This window comes from Hemitrygon akajei, chromosome 2, assembly GCF_048418815.1.
Source record: "Hemitrygon akajei chromosome 2, sHemAka1.3, whole genome shotgun sequence".
Classification (NCBI taxonomy): domain Eukaryota; kingdom Metazoa; phylum Chordata; class Chondrichthyes; order Myliobatiformes; family Dasyatidae; genus Hemitrygon; species Hemitrygon akajei.
The window spans coordinates 196,941,569-196,964,357 of NC_133125.1; the positions used below are offsets into that span (position 1 = coordinate 196,941,569).

The window sequence follows — 22,789 nt, forward strand, 5'->3', positions numbered from 1 at the left end:
ATGGCATCTGAGATGTGCTTAGCCACAGAGTTGTGGGCGTAGAGAGAGCAGGCCAGAGAGCTAAGCACTATAATTGAGGTGCACTAGTGTTGATTGTCAATGAGGTGCAATGGTATTTCCGAACAGCACTGAATGGGGTCTCCTGGTGAGGAGGCCAAGGACCCAGTTGCAGAAGGTGGTACAGAGAACCAGGTTTTGGAGCTTGTTGATTAGAACTGAGGGTATGATTGTGTTGAACACTGAGCTGTAATCAGTAAACTGCGGCCTGACGTAGGTATCGCTATTGTCCAGGTGATCCGAGGCTGAGTGAAGATCCACTGTAGACCTCTTGTGGCAATCGGCAAATTGCAGCGGACCCAGGTCCTTGCTCAGCCAGGTTGATTCAGCCTCGCAAAGCGCTTCCTCACATTAGATGTGAGCATCAGAGTAGGAAAAGGCTTTGGCTCAACAGGGCTTCGGCGATAAAGGGTCGAGGCCAGCTAGGTTACCTGTGTATAATACAGACAGAAAGTATGTGTGTGAGACCGGTTTTCTGAGCTCGGTGTCAGATGTGGGAGGTCCTGGAGACTTGCAGCCTCCTGTTTGCCCACATGGTAAGTTGATGGAGAAGATCCTGAGAGGCAGGACTTATGGACATTTGGAGAGGTATAATATGATTAGGAGTAGTCAGCATGGCTTTGTCAAGGGCAGGTCGTCCCTGACGAGCCTGATTGAATTTTTTGAGGATGTGACTCAACACATTGGTGAAGGTAGAGCAGTAGATGTAGTGTATATGGATTTCAGCAAGCCTTGTACTCCATGCAAGGCTTATAGATAAATGTAAGGAGGCATGGGATCCAAGGGAACATTGCTTTGTGGATCCAGAACTGGCTTGCCCACAGAAGGCAAAGAGTGGTTGTAGACGGGTCATATTCTGCATGGAGGTCGGTCACCAGTGGAGTGCCTTGGCTATCTGTTCTGGGACCCTTACTCTTCGTGATTTTTATAAATGACCTGGCTGAGGAAGTGGAGGGATGGGTTAGAAAGTTTGCTGATGACACTGTTACGAAACCCCGTAACCAGGTAACTTACCAGCAAAGATAGCGGGATCAGCTGAGTCGGATGCTACTATTTTCAAACGTTTTATTCAAAAAGGGGCACAAGCGTATGGTTAATACAAAACATTCAGATCATATACATCGTCAAAACTCAATCTAAAACACCGGTGTAATAATAATCAATCAGAAATAAGCTCTACAGTTGTCTAGGGGTAATACTGAGTCCAATTGAAATATAAAGAGTCACTCAGAAGTCTGCAGGCTTTTCCCTTTTGGGAACCGCTGAGGTTGTCACGTTGTAGAGAGAGAGAGATGATTTAGAAAGGATAAACACTTGCCCGTTGTCTTTGCAGAGCAAATCCTTGGAATCAGGGGAGCAGGCTTCCCCGTTGTTAGTTAAAAGCAGTCTTTCGTTGGTTCTAGCCACAGATTCAAAATTTGGAATCTAACGCACGTGGCTTCCTTCAAAATGGCTTCCCGCTCCCACGGGAATCGGTATCGAGCTTCCTTGGTGTCTCCTTGGTGCGTCTGAGGGTTCCCCCCCTCAGACCCTCCTTTATACTTCTTCACGGGATCGCAGGTGTCAATCAGGTTGCAGGTAATGTGATCTCTCTCTCAACCAGCCCACTTTGCCCGAGGGCTTTTCACGTGGTCTCCATGAGACAATAGTCAATGTCGCCTTTATTCTGCTTCTTGGGAGAACGTGGTCTTCCGCACGTCTCTCTCTCTCTCTCCCATTTTCCTGTATCTATTCAGCACGTCTCTTTCTCTCTTGGGTCAGTTGACCCCCCCCTCGACTAGGGCTCTTGCGATTCTCACAAAGGAGGGGGCCGAGGGCATAACAACACAAAGGTTGGAGTTGTGAATAGTGTGGAGGCTGTCAGAGGTTACAGCGGGACATTGATGGGATGCAAAACTGGGCTGAGAAGTGGCAGATGGAGTTCAACCCAGATAAGTGTGAAGTGGTTCATTTTGAAAGGTCAAATATGATGACAGAATATAGTATTAATGGTAAGACTCTTGGAAGTGTGGAGGATCAGAGGGATCTTGGGGTCCGAGTCCATAGGATGCTCAAAACAGCTGTGCAGGTTGACTCTTGTGGTTAAGAAGTCATTGTATTGGCCTTCATCAATCGCAGAATTGAATTTAGGAGCTGAGAGGTAATGTTGTAGTTATATAGGACCCTGGTCAGACCCCACTTGGAGTACTGTGCTCAGTTCTGGTCACCTCACTACAGGAAGGATGTGGAAGCCATAGAAAGGGTGCAGAGGAGATTTACGAGGATGTTGCCTGGATTGGAGAACATGCCTTATGAGAATAGGTTGAGCGAACTCGGCCTTTTTTCCTTGGAGCAATGGAGGATCAGAGGTGACCTGATAGAGGTGGATAAGATGATGTGAGGCATTGATCATGTGGATAGTCAGAGGCTTTTTCCCAGGGCTGAACTGGCTAACACGAGAGGGTCAGGGGATATTTGTGTGGGGTTCTGCATAGGTACTTTCCAATGAGACAGGGAAGTTATGGAAGGGTACAGGAACCATGATGTACAAAGGCTGGCGTAAATCTAGTCAAGAAGAACTAGGTAATGATAGAGATCTAGAAGATTATAAGGCTAGTGGGAAGGAGCTTAGGAATGAAATTAGGAGAGCCAGAAGGGGCCATGAGAAGGCCTTAGCGGACAGGATTAAGGAAATCCCCAAGGCATTCTACAAGTATGTGAAAAGCAAGAGGATAAGACGTGAGAGAATAGGACCAATCAGTGTAACAGTGGGAAAGTGTGTATGGAACTGGAGGAGATAACAGAGGTACTTAATGAATACTTTGCTTCAGTATTCACCACAGAAAAGGATCTTGGTGATTTACAGCGGACTGAAAATTTGTGCATGTAAATATTAAGGAAGAAGATGTGCTGGAGCTTTTGGAAAGCATCAAGTTGGATAAGTCACCAGACCGGACGGGATGCACCCCAGGCTACTGTGAGATTGCTGAACCTCTGGCGATGATCTTTGCATCATCAATGGGGATGGGAGAGGTTTCAGAGGATTGGAGGGTTGCGGATGTTGTTTCCTTATTCAAGAAAGGGAGGTGATAGGTGGAAAAGGCAAGAGTAAAAAATAGGAGCAAGAGATTACCCGAATGAAAATCCATGTTCATGCTGTCATCCGGAGGCTACCCAGACAGAATATGAGCCGTTGCTCCCCCAGCCTGAGATTGGCACCATCGTGGCAGAAGGCGAGGCCTGGGATCGGGATGGGAAGTCACATTGAAATGGTTGGCCACTGGGAGATTGTGTCTGTCTTACTGAGTGCACGTGTCGTGTCGTGTGGATGCCATGGCTGGGAATACAAAACATTGACCAGTACAGCACAGGAGAGGCGCTTCGGCCCATCATGTCTGTCCTGAAACCCCACTTCAGATTCCACTGTCTGCTGTTCCTACTGTAATAACCTAATTTCCCTTCATTCTTTACAAAAACCATTTCCCTTCATTCTTTGTGTAGACAACTGTCTGTCTAACCCCAATTAAACACCACCATTCCTGGTGGGATAGTCCAGGAACACACCCTGCTCTAACCTCCCACCAATTTCCCCTCTACTTTATAATGATCAGTGTGCAAAGAAATCTTGTGCTCTGCAATTTGTTTGCCCCGTGACAACAACATGTGTGCGCTGAATAATTTATTCAATAAAAACAGCATAAAAAGCCAGTCCTAAATCTGCAGAGAAATCATCGTGAACTCCACGTAATCAACACTGCCCACGTCGGAAACCGGAAAAGGAAATGTGATTCTATACGATCGTGAAATATACTTTACATGGCAACGAGGTAGGGGGTGACAACAGTTCAATTCCTTTGTGTGCACACACCTTAGAGGGGACATTCCGTCCCGAAGATGTAATATCCCCCTCTCACCTTAAATGCACATCCCCTGCAATCTGACATCTCTTCCCATGCTGGGAATCCCAGAGATTTACGATGGTCTGTAAGAAAAGTTCCGTTCAGATGCACGGGATTGAAGTGAGATAGAGATATTTGTAATCTGAATAAACAGCCGTCGTCGATCCTCCTCAATGTCCTCCAAATCCATCAGGTCAGCCAAATGTGACCAACCCAAGAGCGCTGTCTTCAAGTGATAATCTACCAACCCAGGCAAGGGTTAGACACACCGGTAGACTCCACAGGTCGCCCTTAGACTCACTGATAGTCCGGATCGATTCCTCTCAAGCGATCCTCAGCCCCACCCTTTGTGGGTACTTAGTTCAGTGGTAATTCCGCCACCAGCCTTCGTGCGTCTGTGTCCTGTGAAACAAGCAGTGACACTCGGTTAAATATCATGGAGCTGAACGCCAGCTGTCCATCACGTAGCTCCTCCTCCTCCTCCTCCTCTCTCTCCCGGAAACAAGATGCTGGCGCTGTCTTCCAGACATGGTTCTTAAAGGCACAGTCCATAATGAATAAAACTTGGGATTCCATCACAAGTCGAATGTGTTTTAAGATTTGACAAGCCCTTATACACGTTTGAAATGATTCTACTACCATTTTCCGAATTATATGCTTTTCTAAATTGCTCTATCAAACAAGTACTTGCCTTGGTTACATTTTTAACCCTCCTATTAACATAGTTGCATCTGCAAATACCGATAAAAGTCTTGTTTTTCTAATAAGCATTTCTCTTTAAGCATTTCAAAACTGAACAGTGTTCCTCCTTCATTATATTGCAAAGAACTGTTATTCCTTTAGCTGTCCAGGCCTTAAATCTAGCATCCAGTTTATTGTCGTAAAATCCGAGTCATATGGACACCATTTAAGAATTGCAATATCTCCCTCTAGTTTATATTCTTTTATAATAGTTTTCCATATTTTAAGAGTCCATTTCACCCATAGGTTAACAATAGTATTTATGTAACTTTGTAGGTTGTTATCAGCCAAAATTGCTTGTATGGGGATGGGAAGTACCCTCTCTTCAATATTGTTCCATTGAGCATCATATGATGGGTTGCACCAACATATCACAGCTCTCAACTGTGCTGCAAAATAATAATCTCTAAGAGAAGGTAAGCCCCATCCCCCCTTTTCCTTGGCTAAATGCAAAGTTTTGAGATGAACTCTAGGCCTTTTACCTAGCCAAATATATCTTGATAACATTTTGTTCCATTCATTGAATTGATTTTGGTTAACCTCCATTGGAAGCGTCTGAAATAGATATAATAGTCTGGACAATATATTCATTTTAATGGATTCAGTCCTTGAACTGAGACTGAAGAATGGAATTAGGTTCCACCTTGTTATATCTTCCTTAACATTTTTATATAGAGGCTGATAATTGCATTCTGATAATTTTGCCAAATCTTTTGGCATAATGATGCCCAAATATTTGAAAGACTCTGTTTGCCATGCCCAGGGATATCTACTTTCAATTTCTCTTGGTGGGCTATAGTTATATGAAAGTAATTGGGTTTTATCTATGTTGATCTTGTATCCTGATAACTGACCATATTGTTCAAAGGATTGCATCAATTTAGGTAAAGAGTATCTTGGTTGCCCTAGATAGATCAAAATGTCATCCGCGTAACAGGCCAATTTATGCTCTGTCCCTTTAATAGTAATTCCCCTGATATCTTCATTGTGTCTGATGTATTGAGGTAATAGTTCCAAATATAATGCGAAGAGTAGCGGTGACCATGCACAACCCTGTCTCATGCCCCTTTCTAGGGTAAAACTATTAGGCGGCATGGCACAAGACAGCAGTGGCCTTTCAGATCTGGTGCTATTTTAATTTAGTTTTTTTTATATTTAATTTTAAAGCAGAATTAGGGTTTAGTGCAATGGATAACAGAGCAACTATCTACCATCGCCAGTTACTGCTACAATACAGAGGTCACCCAAAAACAAACCTTCATGGAAGTCTGCTGGTTAGATTGCGCGAACTCGGCTTGCTGAGGGGATCAGGCCTGCAGTCCTCGGAGTCGCCTCATGCCTGTGGCCGGAGGTGGGGACGTTGTAGGCGGTGTGCGAGGAAGTGGAAGCAAGGCGAGTGGGCAGGAGTCTGTGCTGGAAAAAAGCAAGCCCCAGCCGGCCAGCTCTCCCGTCCACTCTAGTCTCCAATGGACATTAAATTGGACTACATCTGTGGCAACGAAATACTCGGCGGGAGTACAGAAACAGATGGAATCCCAGACACCGCCATTCAGCTGATTATTTATGGAACAGATTTCCTCCCCAAGCCATGGGACTACCAACCTACTGCCCTCTGCTGTGCCTATTGTCTTGTTTATTATTTATTGCAATGCCTGCACTGTTCTGTGTACTTTATGCAGTCCTGGGTAGGTCTGTAGTCTAGTGTAGTTTTTGTGTTAGTTTACATAGTTCAGTGTAGTTTTTGTATTGTTCATGTAGCACCATGGTCCTGAAAAAGTCTCGTTTTTACTGTGTACTGTACCAGCAGTTATGGTCAAAATGACAATAAAAAGCAACTTGACTTGATAAATATCCGTTGATTTTAATCCTAGCAGTAGGGTTGTCATATAGTGCCTGTATGGTTTTAATAATTGTGTCATGTAAACCAAATCTATGTAAAACTCTGTAAAGAAAATTCTAATTAACCGAATCAAATGCCTTTTCAGCATCCATGCTTATCACTATTGCTTCAATTTTATTTTTTTGTATATGATCCATAATGTGAAGTGTCCTTCGTATATTGTCTTGTGTTTGATGTTGTTGTATAAAAACTGTTTGATCGTTATGTATCAGTATGGGTAGAAACTCTTCTAATCGTTTGGCCATGATGGAGGTAAATAATCTATAATCTACATTAAGAACGGATATTGGTCTAAATGACCCACATTCCGTTTTATCCTTGCCTTCTTTTGGTATAGCTGAGATTATCAGTTTCTTCCAACTGAGTGGCATTTGTGCCTTTTTTAGAGCCCAGTTCAGTGTGGGGAGTAAAACAGGAATTAACTCATTTTGAAATTCTTTGTACCACTCTGCCGTATACCCATCTGATCCTGGTGACTTGCTTAATTTAAGCCTACTAATTGCAGCTTTTAATTCAACTTCAGTTATGTCAGCAGTCATCATTCTATTTTGTCCTTCGCTTACAGTGGGTAACTCTAGAGAATTCAGGAAGGTGTCAATTTGGGTTATGCTTCCCCCTGGAACTTTGGAATATAGAATTTTGTAAAACACTTCAAAAGCTTCTTGAATTTCACTTAGCTTATTTTTTTTATCATTTTTGTTCTTGGATCCCTAATTCTATTGAATTGTATTTTCCGATGTCATTTTTTTTCCAGTTTCCACACCAGTAGTTTCATAGATTTAGATCCACTTTCATAGTGTCTCTGTTTCAGAAACATTAACTTTTTCCTGATTTCTTGCATAGCTAGACTATTAATTTCATTCCTAATATTTTACTTTCCTCTAATGTATTCGGTGCCAAACTTGATTTGTGTTTTTTCTCTAGTTCCTTCAGCTTATTTTGTAATTCCTCTAATGTTTTATTCCTTACTTTTTTTCTTATATGAAGATATCGCTATAATTTTCCCTCTTAGGACCGCCTTCAGAGTATCCCATAAAATAGGAAGTGAAACCTCTCCATTATCATTAAATTCTAAGTAGAGACCAATTTCTTTTTTAATTTGTTCCTTAAAGTACAGATCATTGAGTAGACTTGAATTTAGATTCCAAATAGTATTCTTTGGTTGTAGGTCAAAACCAACAGATAAATATATAGGTACATGGCCACTTACGTCTATTGTCCCAATTCCACAGGTGTTTATTTTGTCTTTATCTTTTCCAAATGTTAAGAAATAGTCTATTCTTGTATATACAGAATGGGGAGCAGAATAATGAGTGTAATCCCTTCTGTTGGAGAAAGGGTCCCTCCATATATCAATTAGACCAACATCCTCAAAAAGTGTATTGACTTTCTTATGTAAGGATTTTGTTTCATAGGTTTTTCTATTGGAAGAGTCTAACTTTGGTTGTAATTGTAATTTTTAAAATATATCTTATTGTTTTATGTGAACAGACTTGGAAAAAAACTAGCAAAAAAACTAATGGAAAAAAATAATAAAAAATAAAAAATAAATTAAAAAATACATCACAACCACAGCAAAATCAAATTAGATATTGAGCAGCAAAAGGGAAAAAAATAAAGGCAGAAAGTAAACATACACAGCAGAGGTGCACCGCACCAAAAAACCTCAGTCCTCACCCCGTAAGAAAGTCCAATACAGGGCCCCATATCCTTTCAAAGATGTCCCCTCTGTCTCTCCAAATGTAAAGTGTTTGCCAGTTCTCTCAGCCACAGATCGTACGTAGGCACTGAGTCCATTTTCCACATTTGCAGGATTAACTTCTTAGCAATCACCATTCCAAACAATACCGCCACTCTTTCATACATATGGGCTGAAGATAAGGAGCTCGTTGCTCCAAGGATGGCTATGAGTGGGTCCAGTTCCCACCGCTTCCCAAAAGCCTCAGAGAAGCAGTCAAAAATACTTCTCCAGTATGCACTAAAAGAATTTGGAAGCAGATTCAACTACACATTAAGGCTCCAAAAACTTATATTGACACTCCGATCTGTGACAATCATTCCTTTTTGCCTGGCCTGAATGATACTGATTTTTCCACCTGGAAGCAGAGAGGTATCTGCAGTATAGGTGACCTATATATTAATGGAAACTTTGCCTCATTTGCGTAGTTACAAGCAGTTTATAATATCCCTGCATCTAGTTTTTTTTAGATATTTACAATATTTAGATATTTAGGAAATTTATACCTAACTTCGAGGTCTTAGACAAACATGAGTCCTTGGAGGCAATAAATAATTTTGATCCTGTTACTCATAGTGCAGTACCCCATTTTTATCAGATCCTACATAATGGAGCTCGGGTGAATACTGCAGGTCTTAAACAGGCATGGGTGGATGAATTGGGTATAGAACTGACAGAGGAGGTCTGGGATGAGTGTTTAAAGAGTATACATGATTGTTCGGTCAACGTTAGACACAGACTCAGACAGTTTAAAACATTACATAGACTCCATTATTCTAAAGAAAAGTTACGTAGCTTCTACCCAGATGTTTCGCCAGTTTGTAATAGATGTAAATCTGTGAGCAGTAACTTGTCACGTTCATTCTGGTCACGTTGTAAGCTTTATACAAAGCATGCAGATGTTGTCATCTCATTAGATGCGCAACGTGCGTTTCACCAAGTGGAATGGCCAGATATGATGTTTGCACTTAAGAAATTTGGATCTGGACCATCTTTCATCAAATGATTGAGATAATTTATTCACACCCATCTGCCTCTATTATCGCCAATCAGAATATTTCCTCCCCTTTTGCAATTAATCGTGGGACTCGTCAAGGCTGCCCTCTTTCTCCATTTTTGTTTGCAGTTACCATTGAGCCACTGGCTGTTAGCATCAGACAGGACCCTTTGATATCTCCCATTGATATGCATGGACATAAACATCACCTTTCGTTACACGCTGACGATGTCCTTTTATATATCTCCAGCCCACAAACATCAATACCCGCCCTTCTGACTCTAATTAATAATGTTGGTAGTTTCTCAGGTTTCTCTATTAATTGGGATAAGAGTGAACTAATGGCAGTCACTGCAGTGGTTAATACAGAGTATTTACAGTCTACTCCCTTTAAAATAACTCATGATAATTTTTCCTCTCTTGGTGTGACTATTACAAAAAACCCAGATGACCTTTTGCAAGTGAATTGGCAAAACAAGTTGAGCGGGTTAAACGCAATATTGACTTTTGGAAAACCCTTCCGATTTCTTTGGTCGGGAGGGTTAACGCAATCAAGATGATTGTACTGCCACGATTTCTTCACCTTTTCCAGTCAATTCCATGTTTTGTTCCTCTGTCATATTTTAAGCAATTGGATTCAATTATTATACCCTTCATGTGGAATTATAAAGCCATTAGAATTACTAAAAAACACTTGTCAAAGCCCAAGGAAGCAGGTGGTTTTGTCCTACCGGACGTTAAAATGTATTACTGGGCTGCCCACCTATCCATTCTTGCATGGTGGAAAAAAGGCCCACCCTCTACCTCAGACTCGTGCCCAGCATGGTTACTCATAGAGCGAGTGCTTTGTAAGAAGAATTCCTTACCAGCTCTCCTTAATAGCCCCACTGCAGTTAATAAGTCACATTTTAGAACAGTAAACACAAAGTAAGCTGCAGATGCTGTGGTCAAGGTGAGGACAAGGGGAACCCTATCCCGAGTGGGGTGGTGGCGGATGGGGTGAGGGCAGATGTGCGGGAAATGGGAGAGATGCATTTGAGAGCAGAGTTGGTAGTGCAGGAAGGGAAGCCCCTTTGTTTAAAAAAGGAAGACATCTCCTTCATCCTGGAATGAGAAGCCTCATCCTGAGAGCAGATGTGGCGGAGACGGAGGAATTGCGAGAAGGATATGGCATTTTTACAAGAGACAGGGTGGGAAGAGGAATAGTCCAGGTAGCTGTGAGAGTCTGTGGGCTTATAGCAGATATCAGTAATAAGAAAAATAAGGGAGGCTGACTGATTAGATACTATTATGAATATGAACCCCTCGATGAAAGGTTCTATTGGAAGAATTTATAATTTATTATTACAATGGGATATGCGTCCTTTACTTAAGATGAAACAGGATTGGGAGAAGGAACTCAATTTGACTTTTATATGGGAGGATTGGACACGGATTCTGAAGCTGGTTAACTCTTCTTCGATCTGTGCTAGTCATTCACTGATTCAATCTAACATTGTACATTGTTACCATTTGATGAAGGAGAGACTTTCTAAAATATTTCCCAATGTTGACAAGTATTGTGATAGATGTAAAACTGAGATAGCTACACTGACATAAATGTTCTGGTCATGTTCTATATTAAAACAGTTCTGGAAGTCAGTCTTTTCGACAATTTCTAAAGCACTCAGAATCAATTTACAACCTAATAAATTGACTGTGCTTTCTGGAATAATTCCTCAAGATATCCATGGTATTTCTGTGTCTGACCAACATGTTATTGCGTTTGTTACATTGATAGCTAGGAGGGCCATCTTGTTGAAATGGAAGGATATATCAGCTCCTACTTTGTCACAATGGTTCACTCAAGTGATGCTGTGTCTTAGCTTGGAGAAAATTAGAAGCCGAACCTTTGAACCTTTATTTGATTTTGAGAAGAGATGGGGCTCATTTGCTCGTTATTGTCATTTCAGTTAACTGATAGATTTCCTCCACAATCTAAATGTAAATTTTTTTGATAAGTCACATCTGCCAGAAGTGCTTGCAGCTGGGCGATCTGGAAGACCGTGTGAGGAATCTGGAGCAGCAGCTGGATGACCTTCGACTCATAAGGGAGAACGAGGCAGTCATAGATGAGAGCTACAGGGAGGTAGTCACACCTAGGCTGCCGGAAGCAGGTCATTGGGTGACAGTCCGAGGGGGGAAAGCAAAGGTGAGTAGACAGGTAGTGCAGAGCACCCCTGTAGCCATTCCCCTGAATAATAAGTTTATCGTCCTGGATGCTGTTGGTGAGGACGACCAGCCTGGTGTGAGCCACAGTGGCAGAGCCTCTGGCACTGAGTCTGACCCTGTGGTGCAGAAGGATGGGACGGAGAAGAGGAGAGCTGTCGTCATTGGAGACTCTATAGTCAGGGGAGCAGACAGGAGATTTTGTGGACGTGAGAAGGAAACCCGCATGGTTTGTTCACCCTCCCAGGTGCCAGGGTCCGGGATGTCTCTGACCGGGTGCATGACATCCTGGTACGAGAGGGAAAGCAACCAGAAGTCGTGATACATGTTGGGACCAACGACATAGGCAGGAAGAGGGATGAGGTCCTGAAGTGTGAGTTTTGGGAACTAGGCAGAAGGCTGAAGAACAGGACCTCAAGGGTGGCGTTCTCAGGATTGCTGCCAGTACTACGTGATAGTGATGGTAAGAATTGGAGGAGATGGCAGTTGAATGCGTGGCTGAGGAGTTGGTGCAGGGGGCAGGGTTTTAGATTTTTGGACCATTGGGATCTCTTCTGGGGAAGGTGGGACCTGTACTGATTGGATGGGTTGCACCTGAACTCGAGGGGGAGCAATATCCTTGCTGGTAGGTTTGTTAGCATGGTTGGGGAGGGTTTAAACTAATTTGAAAGGGGGATGGGACCCGGAGCGATAGAGCAGTGAAAGAAGTGCATGGAGTAAAGCCGGATCTAACATATGGAGAGGCTTTGAGGAAAGAGAAACAGAATAAAGGGTATAAAGGTAGTAAGGTAGAAGGGCTAAAGTGTGTGTACTTCAATGCAAGAAGCATCAGGAACAAAGGTGATGAACTGAGAGCTTGGATACATACATGGAATTATGATGTAGTGGCCATTACGGAGACTTGGCTGGCACCAGGACAGGAATGGATTCTCAATATTCCTGGATTTCAGTGCTTTAAAAGGGATAGAGAGGGGGGAAAAAGGGGAGGAGGGGTGGCATTACTGGTCAGGGATACTATTACAGCTGCAGAAAGGGTGGGTAATGTAGCAGGATCCACTTTTGAGTCAGTATGGGTGGAAGTTAGGAACAGGAAGGGAGCAGTTACTCTACTGGGGGTATTCTATAGGCCCCCTGGTAGCAGCAGAGATAGCGAGGAGCAGACTGAGAGGCAGATTTTGGAAAGGTGCAAAAATAACAGGGTTGTTATCATGGGTGACTTTAACTTCCCTAATATTGATTGGCACTTGATTAGTTCCAATGGTTTAGATGGGGCAGAGTTTGTTAAGTGTGTCCAGGATGGATTCCTGTCACAGTATGTTGACAGGCCGACTAGGGGGAATGCCATACTAGATCTAGTATTAGGCAATGAACCGGGTCAGGTCACAGATCTGTCAGTGGGTGAGCATCTGGGGGACAGTGATCATCGCTCCCTGACCTTTAGCATTATCATGGAAAAGGACAGAATCAGAGACGACTGGAAAATTTTTAATTGGGGAAGGGCAAATTATGAGGCTATAAGGCTAGAACTTGCGGATGTGAATCGGGATGATGTTTTTGCAGGGAAATGTACTATGGACATGTAGTCAATGTTTAGGGATCTCTTGCAGGATGTTAGGGATAAATTTGTCCCGATGAGGAAGATAAAGAATGGTAGGGTGAGGGAACCATGGGTGACAAGTGAAGTGGAAAATCTAGTCAGATGGAAGAAGGCAGCATACATGAGGTTTAGGAAGCAAGGATCAGATGGGTCTATTGAGGAATATAGGGTAGCAAAAAAGGAGCTTAAGAAGGGGCTGAGAAGAGCAAGAAGGGGGCATGAGAAGGCCTTGGCGAGTAGGGTAAAGGAAAACCCCAAGGCATTCTTCAATTATGTGAAGAACAAAAGGATGACAGGAGTGAAGGTAGGACCGATTAGAGATAAAAGTGGGAAGATGTGCCTGGAGGCTGTGGAAGTGAGCGAGGTCCTCAATGAATATTTCTCTTCAGTATTCACCAATGAGAGGGAACTTGATGATGGTGAGGACAATATGAGTGAGGTTGATGTTCTGCAGCATGTTGATATTAAGGGAAGGAGGTGTTGGAGTTGTTGAAATACATTAGGACGGATAAGTCCCCGGGGCCTGATGGAATATTCCCCAGGCTGCTCCACGATTGCTGAACCTCTGGCTAGGATCTTTATGTCCTCGTTGTCCACGGGAATGGTACCGGAGGATTGGAGGGAGGCGAATGTTGTCCCTTTGTTCAAAAAAGGTAGTAGGGATAGTCCAGGTAATTATAGACCAGAGAGCCTTATGTCTGTGGTGGGAAAGCTGTTGGAAAAGATTCTTAGAAATAGGATCTATCCCATTTTTGTCTTGACTTATGGACTCCTTGTTTAATTGCCTGTTTTTGAATCAAATTATACATACAAGAGATAAATTTTTTAATCTTTCCTTTTTGAATTAAAGTTTCTATTTCATTGGATTTCGGTAATAACATTGTTTGACCTAATTTTTCTCTTAAATAAGCCCTTAGTTGAAAGTAACAAAAAAGAGTGTTATTTGATACTTTATATTTATTCTTTAATTGATCGAATGACATTAATATACCTCCTTCAAAACAATCTCCTATATATCTAATCCCTTTTTGAAACCAGTTATATAAAAGTTGATTATCCATTGTAAAAGGAATAAGTCTATTTTGAATTAAAGATCTCTTTGCTAATAAGGATTTCTTTGTCTCATCGTCAACATTTATCTTATTCCATAAATCAATCAAATGTTTTAATATAGGAGATTCTTTCTTTTCCCGTATCCATTTAGATTCCCATTTATATATAAAATCTTCTGGTGTGTTTTCTCCTATTTTATCTAGTTCTATTCTAATCCATGCCGGTTTATCTTTCTCAAAAAAAGATGCAATAAATCTAAGCTGATTTGCTTTATAATAATTCTTAAAATTTGGAAGTTGTAACCCTCCTAGCTCAAATTTCCATGTCAATTTTTACAACGATATTCTTGACATCTTACCTTTCCAAAGAAACTTACTCACATATTTATTTAGCTCTTGAAAAAACTTCTGGGGTAATTGTATTGGTAGTGATTGAAATAAGTATTGTAATCTAGGGAATATATTCATTTTTATGGTATTTACTCTACCTACTAATGTTATTGGTAATACCATCCATTTATCAAGATCTTCTTGAATTTTTTTCAATAGTGGTAAATAATTTAATTTGTATAAGTTCTTTATGTCATTATCAAATCTTATACCTAAATATTTTATACCATTTGCCGGCCATCTAAATTGGGTTATTAATCGACATTGATTATAATCTCCTTTAGTAAGAGGTAAAATTTCACTTTTATCCCAATTTATTTTATAACCTGATATTTTCCCATATTCTTCTAATCTATAGGATAATTTACGCAACGAGTGCAATGGGTTTGTTAGATAAAGCAGAACATCATCAGCAAATAAGTTAATCTTGTATTCTTCCTGATTAACTCTGAAACCCTTAATATCTGGTGATTTGAATATTAAAATTGAAGAAAAAAATTGGTCAAGACTATGTCTTGAGAGTATGACAAATACAATAAACGTCCGATCAAGATTAGTGCAATACAATTTTTTACATCAATTATATATTACACCACAAAAAATAAATAAATTAAACCCAAATTTATCTGATCAGCGTTTCCAATGTAACCAAGAAATTGGTACTTTTTTACATTCTACTTGGTCTTGTTCTAAAATTCAACCTTTTTGGACAAATTTAAGAGTTTTATTGGAACAAATTATTGGAATACAACTTCCACATAATCCAATATTACTTTTACTAGGTGATATTGAAGGGATAAAACCGATACCCAAATTGAATAAATATCAGAAAGAATTTATAAAAATTGCATTGGCAGTAGCCAAAAAAGCTATTGCAGTTACTTGGAAATCAGATACATATTTAAGTATAGATCGTTGGAAGAAAGAAATTTATGGCTGTATTCCACTTGAAAAAATTACTTATAATTTAAGAGATAAATATGAAACATTTTTGAAAATTTGGCGCCCTTATTTACAAAAGATAGGATTAAATATATAGGTGCTCCGAAGATGAAATAATTGGTTACTTGGGGAAATAAATAAATATATATACTAAAGTTATTACGAACTCCGTGGAGCATGTGGGGATCTTCCAATATCCAGGCATTCCTTTTTTTCTTTCTTTCTTTCTTTCTTTCTTTCTTTCTTTCTTTCTTTCTCTTTTTTCTATAGGGATGTTAGGGGGGAGGGGTTAAGGGGAGGGGGATGGGTAACACATATTTTCTTTTTCACACACTTTTATTCTGTAACTATTTGAAAACACAGTAAAAAAAGTTTTAAAAAAAAGAAATAGGATCTATGGGCATTTAGAGAATCATGGTCTGATCAGGGACAGTCAGCATGGCTTTGTGAAGGGCAGATCGTGTCTAACAAGCCTGATAGAGTTCTTTGAGGAGGTGACCAGGCATATAGATGAGGGTAGTGCAGTGGATGAGATCTACATGGATTTTAGTAAGACATTTGACAAGGTTCCACACGGCAGGCTTATTCAGAAAGTCAGAAAGCATGGGATCCAGGGAAGTTTGGCCAGGTGGATTCAGAATTGGCTTGCCTGCAGAAGGCAGAGGGTCGTGGTGGAGGGAGTACATTCAGATTGGAGGGTTGTGACTAGTGGTGTCCCACAAGGATCTATTCTGGGACCTCTACTTTTCGTGATTTTTATTAACGACCTGGATGTGGGGGTAGAAGGGTGGGTTGGCAAGTTTGCAGACGACACAAAGGTTGGTAGTGTTGTAGATAGTGTAGAGGATTGTTGACGATTGCAGAGAGACATTGATAGGATGCAGAAGTGGACTGAGAAGTGGCATATGGAGTTAAACCCGGAGAAGTGTGAGGTGGTACACTTTGGAAGGACAAACTCCAAGGCAGAATATAAAGTAAATGGCAGGATATTTGGTAGTGTGAAGGAGCAGAGGGATCTGGGGGTACATGTCTACAGATCCCTGAAAGTTTCCTCACAGGTAGATAGGGTAGTTAAGAAAGTTTATGGGGTGTCAGCTTTCATAAGTTGAGGGATAAGTTTAAGAGACACGATGTAATGATGCAGCTGTATAAAACTCTAGTTAGGCCACACTTGGAGTACTGTGTCCAGTTCTGGTTGCCTCACTATAGGAAGGATGTGGAAGCATTGGAAAGGGTACAGAGGAGATTTATGAGGGTATTTATACAGAGGGTATAGAGAGTATGGATTATGATCAGAGATTAAGGGAGCTAGGGCTTTACTCTTTGGAGAGAAGGAGGATGAGAGGAGACATGATAGAGGTGTACAAGATATTAAGAGGAATAGACAGAGTGGACAGCCAGTGCCTCTTCCCCAGGGCACCACTGCTCAGTACAAGAGGACATGGCTTTAAGGTAAGGGGAGGGAAGTTCAAGGGGGATATTAGAGGAATGTTTTTTACTCAGAGTGGTTGGTGCGTGGAATGCACTGCCTGTGTCAGTGGTGGAGGTAGATACACTAGTGAAGTTTAAGAGACTACTAGACAGGTATACGGAGGAATTTAAGGTGGGGGGTTATATGGGAGGCAGGGTTTGAGGGTCGGCACAACATTGTGGGCTGAAGGGCTTGTAATGTGCTTCTATGTTCTATGTTCTATATATCTTTCTTTCTTGTTGGCGGTTTGATGTTTATTTTTAGAAGCTTTCTGTATGACGCATGGCTCCGGGGTTGTACTTCCAATGGTTTTTTTTTCTCACTTTTCTTGCTTAGTAGGGTTTTTTTATTCACAAAGTTTTCAATCTTTAAGATAATTTCTTTTTTGGAACATTGTAAATTGTTACTTCAATTTACTTGTCCTATTTTTAAATAATAATAATAATAATAAAAAGATTTGAAAAGAAAGAGAAAAATCACACCATCCAACTCACAGGTGATGTGTCATCTCACCTAGAAGATCTGTCTGGGATCCTGAAAGGTGATGAGGGTGAGACCCGACACAGACTGGGAGACCGTCTTGCTGAACACCTACGCTCTGTCCGCCGGAGAAAGCAGGATCTCCCAGTGGCCACGCAGTTTCATTCCACGTCCCATTCCCATTCTGATATGTCTATCCACGGCCTTCTCTACTGTCAAGGTGAAGCCACACTCAGGTTGGAGGAACAACACCTTATATACCGGCTGGGTAGCCTCCAACCTGATGGCATGAACCTTGTCTTGTTTATTACTTATTGTAATACCTGCACTGTTCTGTGCACTTTATGCAGTCCTGGGTAGGTCTGTAGTCTAGTGTAGTTTTTTTTCTTTGTTTTTTACGTAGTTCAGTCTAGTTTTCATGGTCCTGAAAAACATTGTCTCGTTTTTACTGTGTACTGTACCAGCAGTTATGGTCGAAATGACAATAAAAGTGACTTGACTTGACTTCTCTAACTTCCGTTAATGCTCCTCCTCCCCTTCTTACCCCATCCATTTATTTATTTATTTATTTCCTCTCTCTTCCCCCCCCCCCCCCCCCGTCCCTCTCACAATCACTCTGCCTGCTCTCCATCTCCCTCTGGTGCTCCCCACCCCGTTTCTTTCTCCCTGAAGAATGAAGAATCCCCTCTCTCTCTGTGACGGGCTTCCTGAGTCGCCACCCATCGTTGTGAAAACCGAGAGGAAGTTGCTGACGCGATGAGGGAAGAGTTGGAGGGAGAAGCCTCACTGTGGCCAGTGACATCGGGAACAAAAGGGAGAACTTGAACTTTGCGCCGGGGTTTGGGCTGTGATGTGACGGAGGGCTGGGACAAACGAACTGGATGCTGCCTGGCCCGCTGTGTTCCACCAGCATTTTGTGTGTGTTGCTACTTGCACTTTCCGCCGGGGGCGGGGTTTAGGCTGTGACGTAGCGTGACTGACAGAGGGCTGGGACGAACGACCTTGATGCTACCTGACCAGCATTTTTACTTGAACTTTGCGCCGGGGGCGGGGTTTAGGCTGCGACGTAGCGGGAGTGACAGCGGGCTGGGACAATAGGGAGAAGGTGAACTTTGCGCCGGGGGCGGGGTTTAGGCTGTGAGGTAGTGTGAGTGACAGAGGGCTCGGTCACCCCGTCGTGCTCGTCGCCGGTCTGGTTCCAAAGTGAAAGTATCGGGGGGTAGAGACCCCGATGCTGCCCCGGGGCCGTGGCTGCCGCCGACCCGTCACCATCCCGGGTAAGTGTCCCGAACCGGCTGGGAAGGGTTTCAGCGGGGTTTGGGGAACGTTGGACGGCCCGCGGAAGGAGGGAGCGCGGCCTGGGCGAGTGGCCCGTCTCCCCGCCGGAGTGTGGGTCACTGTCCCGGGATGGGGATGGGTGTGGGGAGTGGGGGGAGAGGCTGCTGGAAATGCCGTGGGTCCAGGCCTGCCCGGAATGTCAGGCCTTCCGGGATCCGCAGTCGGAGTTGCTCCCCACCCCACCCCACCCACCGCGGCGCCATTTTGTTACTGTGTACGCCTCCCTGACCCACGGACCGGGGGGCGGCTGGGCCGTGTCGGCGCTGGAAGGATCCGCGGCAGAGCCAGTGAAAGGCTGAGCAGACACTGCTGCTCTGACTGTGCAATCTCCTATCAGCTCCTCTTCACCTCTCCGCTCTTCTGAGCGCCAGGCCGGTCGCTGCGGCTTCCCCTCGGTAGTGTCTAAAGCGGTGTAGTCTGCACTGGCTGTCTACTTCTCCTCCTGACAGTCACCTGTCTCCTGCAGTCTAGGGGTGACTGGTTTGCCTGAAGCTCCGGTTCCCTTGTACGTTCTCTGGGGAGCTGCATCTTGGTGCTCCTGGTGTAGATGTGTTTATCCAGGGCAGCGGGGATTCCCAAACTTCCACACACAGTACAGAACATGGCCCCTGGGGGCAATCTCACTGTGCCCTAACAGACGTGGTGTGGACAAATAAGAACAGAAAGAGGGAAACATACGATGCGTTACCTCACCCAAGCCTGATCTCGCCTGAGCCCTAAGGAGCCAAAACCACTCTAACACCCGGACCCTGAAAAGAATCGCGTTCAGTGTGCGTTTACATTATTTTCATCGCCCTTTCTCGTCAATCTCTCTCGTTGACTTGTCGCTGCCCAAGTCAAGAGAACCTTTTAAATCTAATTCTGGTCCTGATTGAAGGTTAACTCTTTTTACGCCCTCCTTTCATTGATCGCCCAATCACCAGGTACCAAGTGTTCCCAACACAAACTTCTGTCACCTGCCTGACTCCTTCCCCAACAGCAGATCGAATAGACAATAGGTGCAGAGTATGCCATCCGACCCTTCGAGCCAGCACCGCCATTCAATGACTGATCATCCACAATCAGTACCCCGTTCCTGTCTTCTCCCCATATCCCTTTACTCCGCTATCTTTAAGAGCTCTATCTAACTCTTTCTTGAAAGCATCCAGAGAATTGGTCTCCACTGCCTTCTGAGACAGAGCATTCCATAGATCCACAACTCTCTGGGTGAAAAAGTTTTTCTTCAACTCCGTTCTAAATGGCCTACCCCTTATTCTTAAACTGTGGCCTCTGGTTCTGGACTCCCCCAACACCGGGAAGATGTTTCCTGCCTCTAGCGTGTCCAATCCCTTAATAATCTTACATGTTTCAATCAGATCCCCTCTCATCCTTCTAAATTCCAGTGTATACAAGCCCATTCGCTCCAATCTTTCAACATATGACCGTCCCGCCATCTGGGGAATCAACCTCGTGAACCTGCGCTGCACTCCCTCAATAGCAAGAACGTCCTTCCTCAAATTTGGAGACCAAAATGAACACAATACTCCATGTGTGGTCTCACCATGGCCCTGTACAACTGCAGAAGGACCTCTTTGCTCCTACACTCAACTCCCCTTGTTATGAAGGCCAACATGCCATTAGCTTTCTTCACTGCAGTATCTGTGACTGTACTGATGTGACATTTTCACTGTCTAGTAATGTCACCCCTCCTCCTTTGATCCCTGCCGCTCTGTCATGTGTAAAACAATGGAACCCCCGTGTAGTGAGCTGCCAGTCCTTTCCCTCCTGCAACCGAGTCTCACTGATGGCTGTGATATGTAATTCCAGGCGTTGGTCCAGGCCCTGAACTCATCTGCCTTTCCTACGATACTTCTTGAATTGAAATATATGCATCGCAGCACATCAGTCACACCATTCTCAAACTTTTGATTCCTGACTTTGTCTGAGGTCTTACCAACATCTGCCTCCACAACCTCTCCACTATCTGTTCTGGCACTCTGGTTCCCATCCCGCTACAAATCTAGCTCCCCCCCACCCCACCCCGTACAGGACTAGCAAACCTTCCTGCTGGAATATTAGTCCACTTCCAGTCCAGGTGTAAACCGTCTCTTCTGTACGGGTCCCAACATCCCTGGAAGAGAACCCAATGATCAAAAAAATCTTATGCTCTCCATCTTACACCAGCTCCTTGGCCACGTTCCTATTTCTGGCCTCACGAGCATGTAGCAATCCTGAAATCACAACCCTGGAGGGGAGGCCCTGTCCTTTAACTTCTTAAACGCTGTTTGCAGAACCGAGTCACTCTTCCTACCTGCATCATTGGTACCTACGTGGATCACAACCTCCCACTTAAGAATGCTGAGGACTCGATCTGAGAAGTCCTGAACTGTGGCAGCTGGGAAGCGACATACCATCTGATAGTCTCGTTCTTATCCACAGTGCCTCCATTCTGTTCCCCTAACTAACGAATCCTCGATCACCACAATTCACCTCTTCTCCCCCATTTCCTTCTGGTTGGCAGAGCCACTCAGTGCCAGAGACCCGACTGCTGTGACTTTCCTCTGCTAGGTCATTCCCTCCTCCCCCAGCAGTATCCAAAGTGGTGTACCTGTTGTTGAGGGGATGACCACAGGGATACTCTACATTGGCTGTTTACCCCCTTTTCCCCTTCCTGACTGTCACCCAGTGTCCTGCACCTTGTGTGTAACCATCTCTCTCTATGTCCTGTCCATCGCCCCCCAGCCTCCCGAATGATCTGGATTTTATCCACATCCAGCTCCAAATCCTTAACGCAGAGTAAATCCACTCTCAGCACCATGAACTGGGCGACTGTTTGGGGGTGGGATCTGCCACTTGCCCCTCTGGGGGATGGACGATGCTCTCAGTCTGGATGGTGCTCTGGTTTTTGTCTGACCATGGGTGGAATGTTATTTCAGGTTCCCATGAACGTTGCTGTGGGATTCTCGATGACTGGGTATAGTCGAGCGATGAAGTGGCAATATCTTTCAGCGATTCTCCTCCTGCTGGTCACCACGTCTCTTGGTAAGACAGTGCTGTGTTCCTGGGCTCCCCTTTCCCAACTCCTCGGGACAATGCTTCCGATTGGGATGTCCTGGGCAGACAGTGTGGAACCTGCAGCCTTGGCTGAGGTGCTTTACATTGAGTGATGAATCTCCTGGCGTTGGCAGAGATGGGTGGTTTTTGGACATCAGTGATCGAGGTGACGAGGCGTCACGGTTAGTGTACAAGATGTTGGTGGTGCAGAATAAGGCTATTCCGTCCATCACGTCATCTCCACCATTCATGTTCAAGCGTAGCTTATTGTCATATAACCGTAACCATACACAAGTATACGGCCAGAAACGAGACAATGTCCCTCCGTACCAAGGTGCACAATACAGTACAGATAACTCACATACACAACACATAATTAATATTACCCCTATTAAATGAAGAAATAATGCCAGGCATTCCCGATGCCAGATGGAAAGTAAACAGTATAACGCTGCTGGCATTTCATTCTGGATGAGCCCTGGGACCACAGAGTTCCGTGGTCTCTCAGCCTGGGGGAAGAAGCAGTTTCCCAACCTAACGCTGCAGTACCTCCTGCCTGGGGGTAAGGGGTCAAAGAGATTGCTGACTGGTGGGAGGGATCATTGACAATGCTGAGGGCCCTGTGGCTGCAGCGCTGCTGACAATCCTCTAGCCCGATGGCTGATTTACTATTGCTCTCAACCCCATTCTCCTGCCTTTTCCCCGTAACCTTCGACCACTGATTATTCTAGAACCTATCAACCTCCGCTTTAAATATACCCGATGGCTCGGCTTCCACAGCCATCAAGGAAACTAATTCCACAGATATGCCACCCTCTGGCTAAAGAAATTGCTCCTCGCCTCTGTTCTAAAGAGATGTCCTTCTGTTTTGAGCTGTGTTCTCTGGCCTTCAGCTTCCCCGCCCTCCACCTCCACTGTATCGCAGCCTTTCAATACTTGCCATTAAGCCATCAAGGCTTGGTTGTTA

General features: G+C 43.7%; 1 protein-coding gene and 1 long non-coding RNA gene across 2 annotated transcripts in view; one reads left to right on the forward strand and one right to left on the reverse strand.

Moving 5' to 3' along the window:
- Positions 1 to 366: 366 nt before the first annotated feature.
- LOC140738192 (uncharacterized) lies at positions 367 to 4,389 on the reverse strand. Its single transcript, XR_012101333.1, has 3 exons — positions 3,951 to 4,389; positions 3,170 to 3,276; positions 367 to 488 (listed from the first exon to the last, which is right to left on the reverse strand). It is a non-coding gene; the product is annotated as an uncharacterized lncRNA (long non-coding RNA).
- A 14,172-nt stretch (positions 4,390 to 18,561) lies between these two features.
- Positions 18,562 to 22,789, forward strand: part of LOC140719860 (butyrophilin subfamily 2 member A1-like) — a 55,912-nt gene continuing 51,684 nt past the window's right edge. The window contains exons 1-2 of the mRNA XM_073034786.1: positions 18,562 to 18,728; positions 21,705 to 21,810. Of these exons, the coding sequence (XP_072890887.1) occupies positions 21,711 to 21,810 (100 nt within the window). The 5' untranslated portion in view covers positions 18,562 to 18,728; positions 21,705 to 21,710. The remainder of the gene's footprint in view (positions 18,729 to 21,704; positions 21,811 to 22,789) is intronic.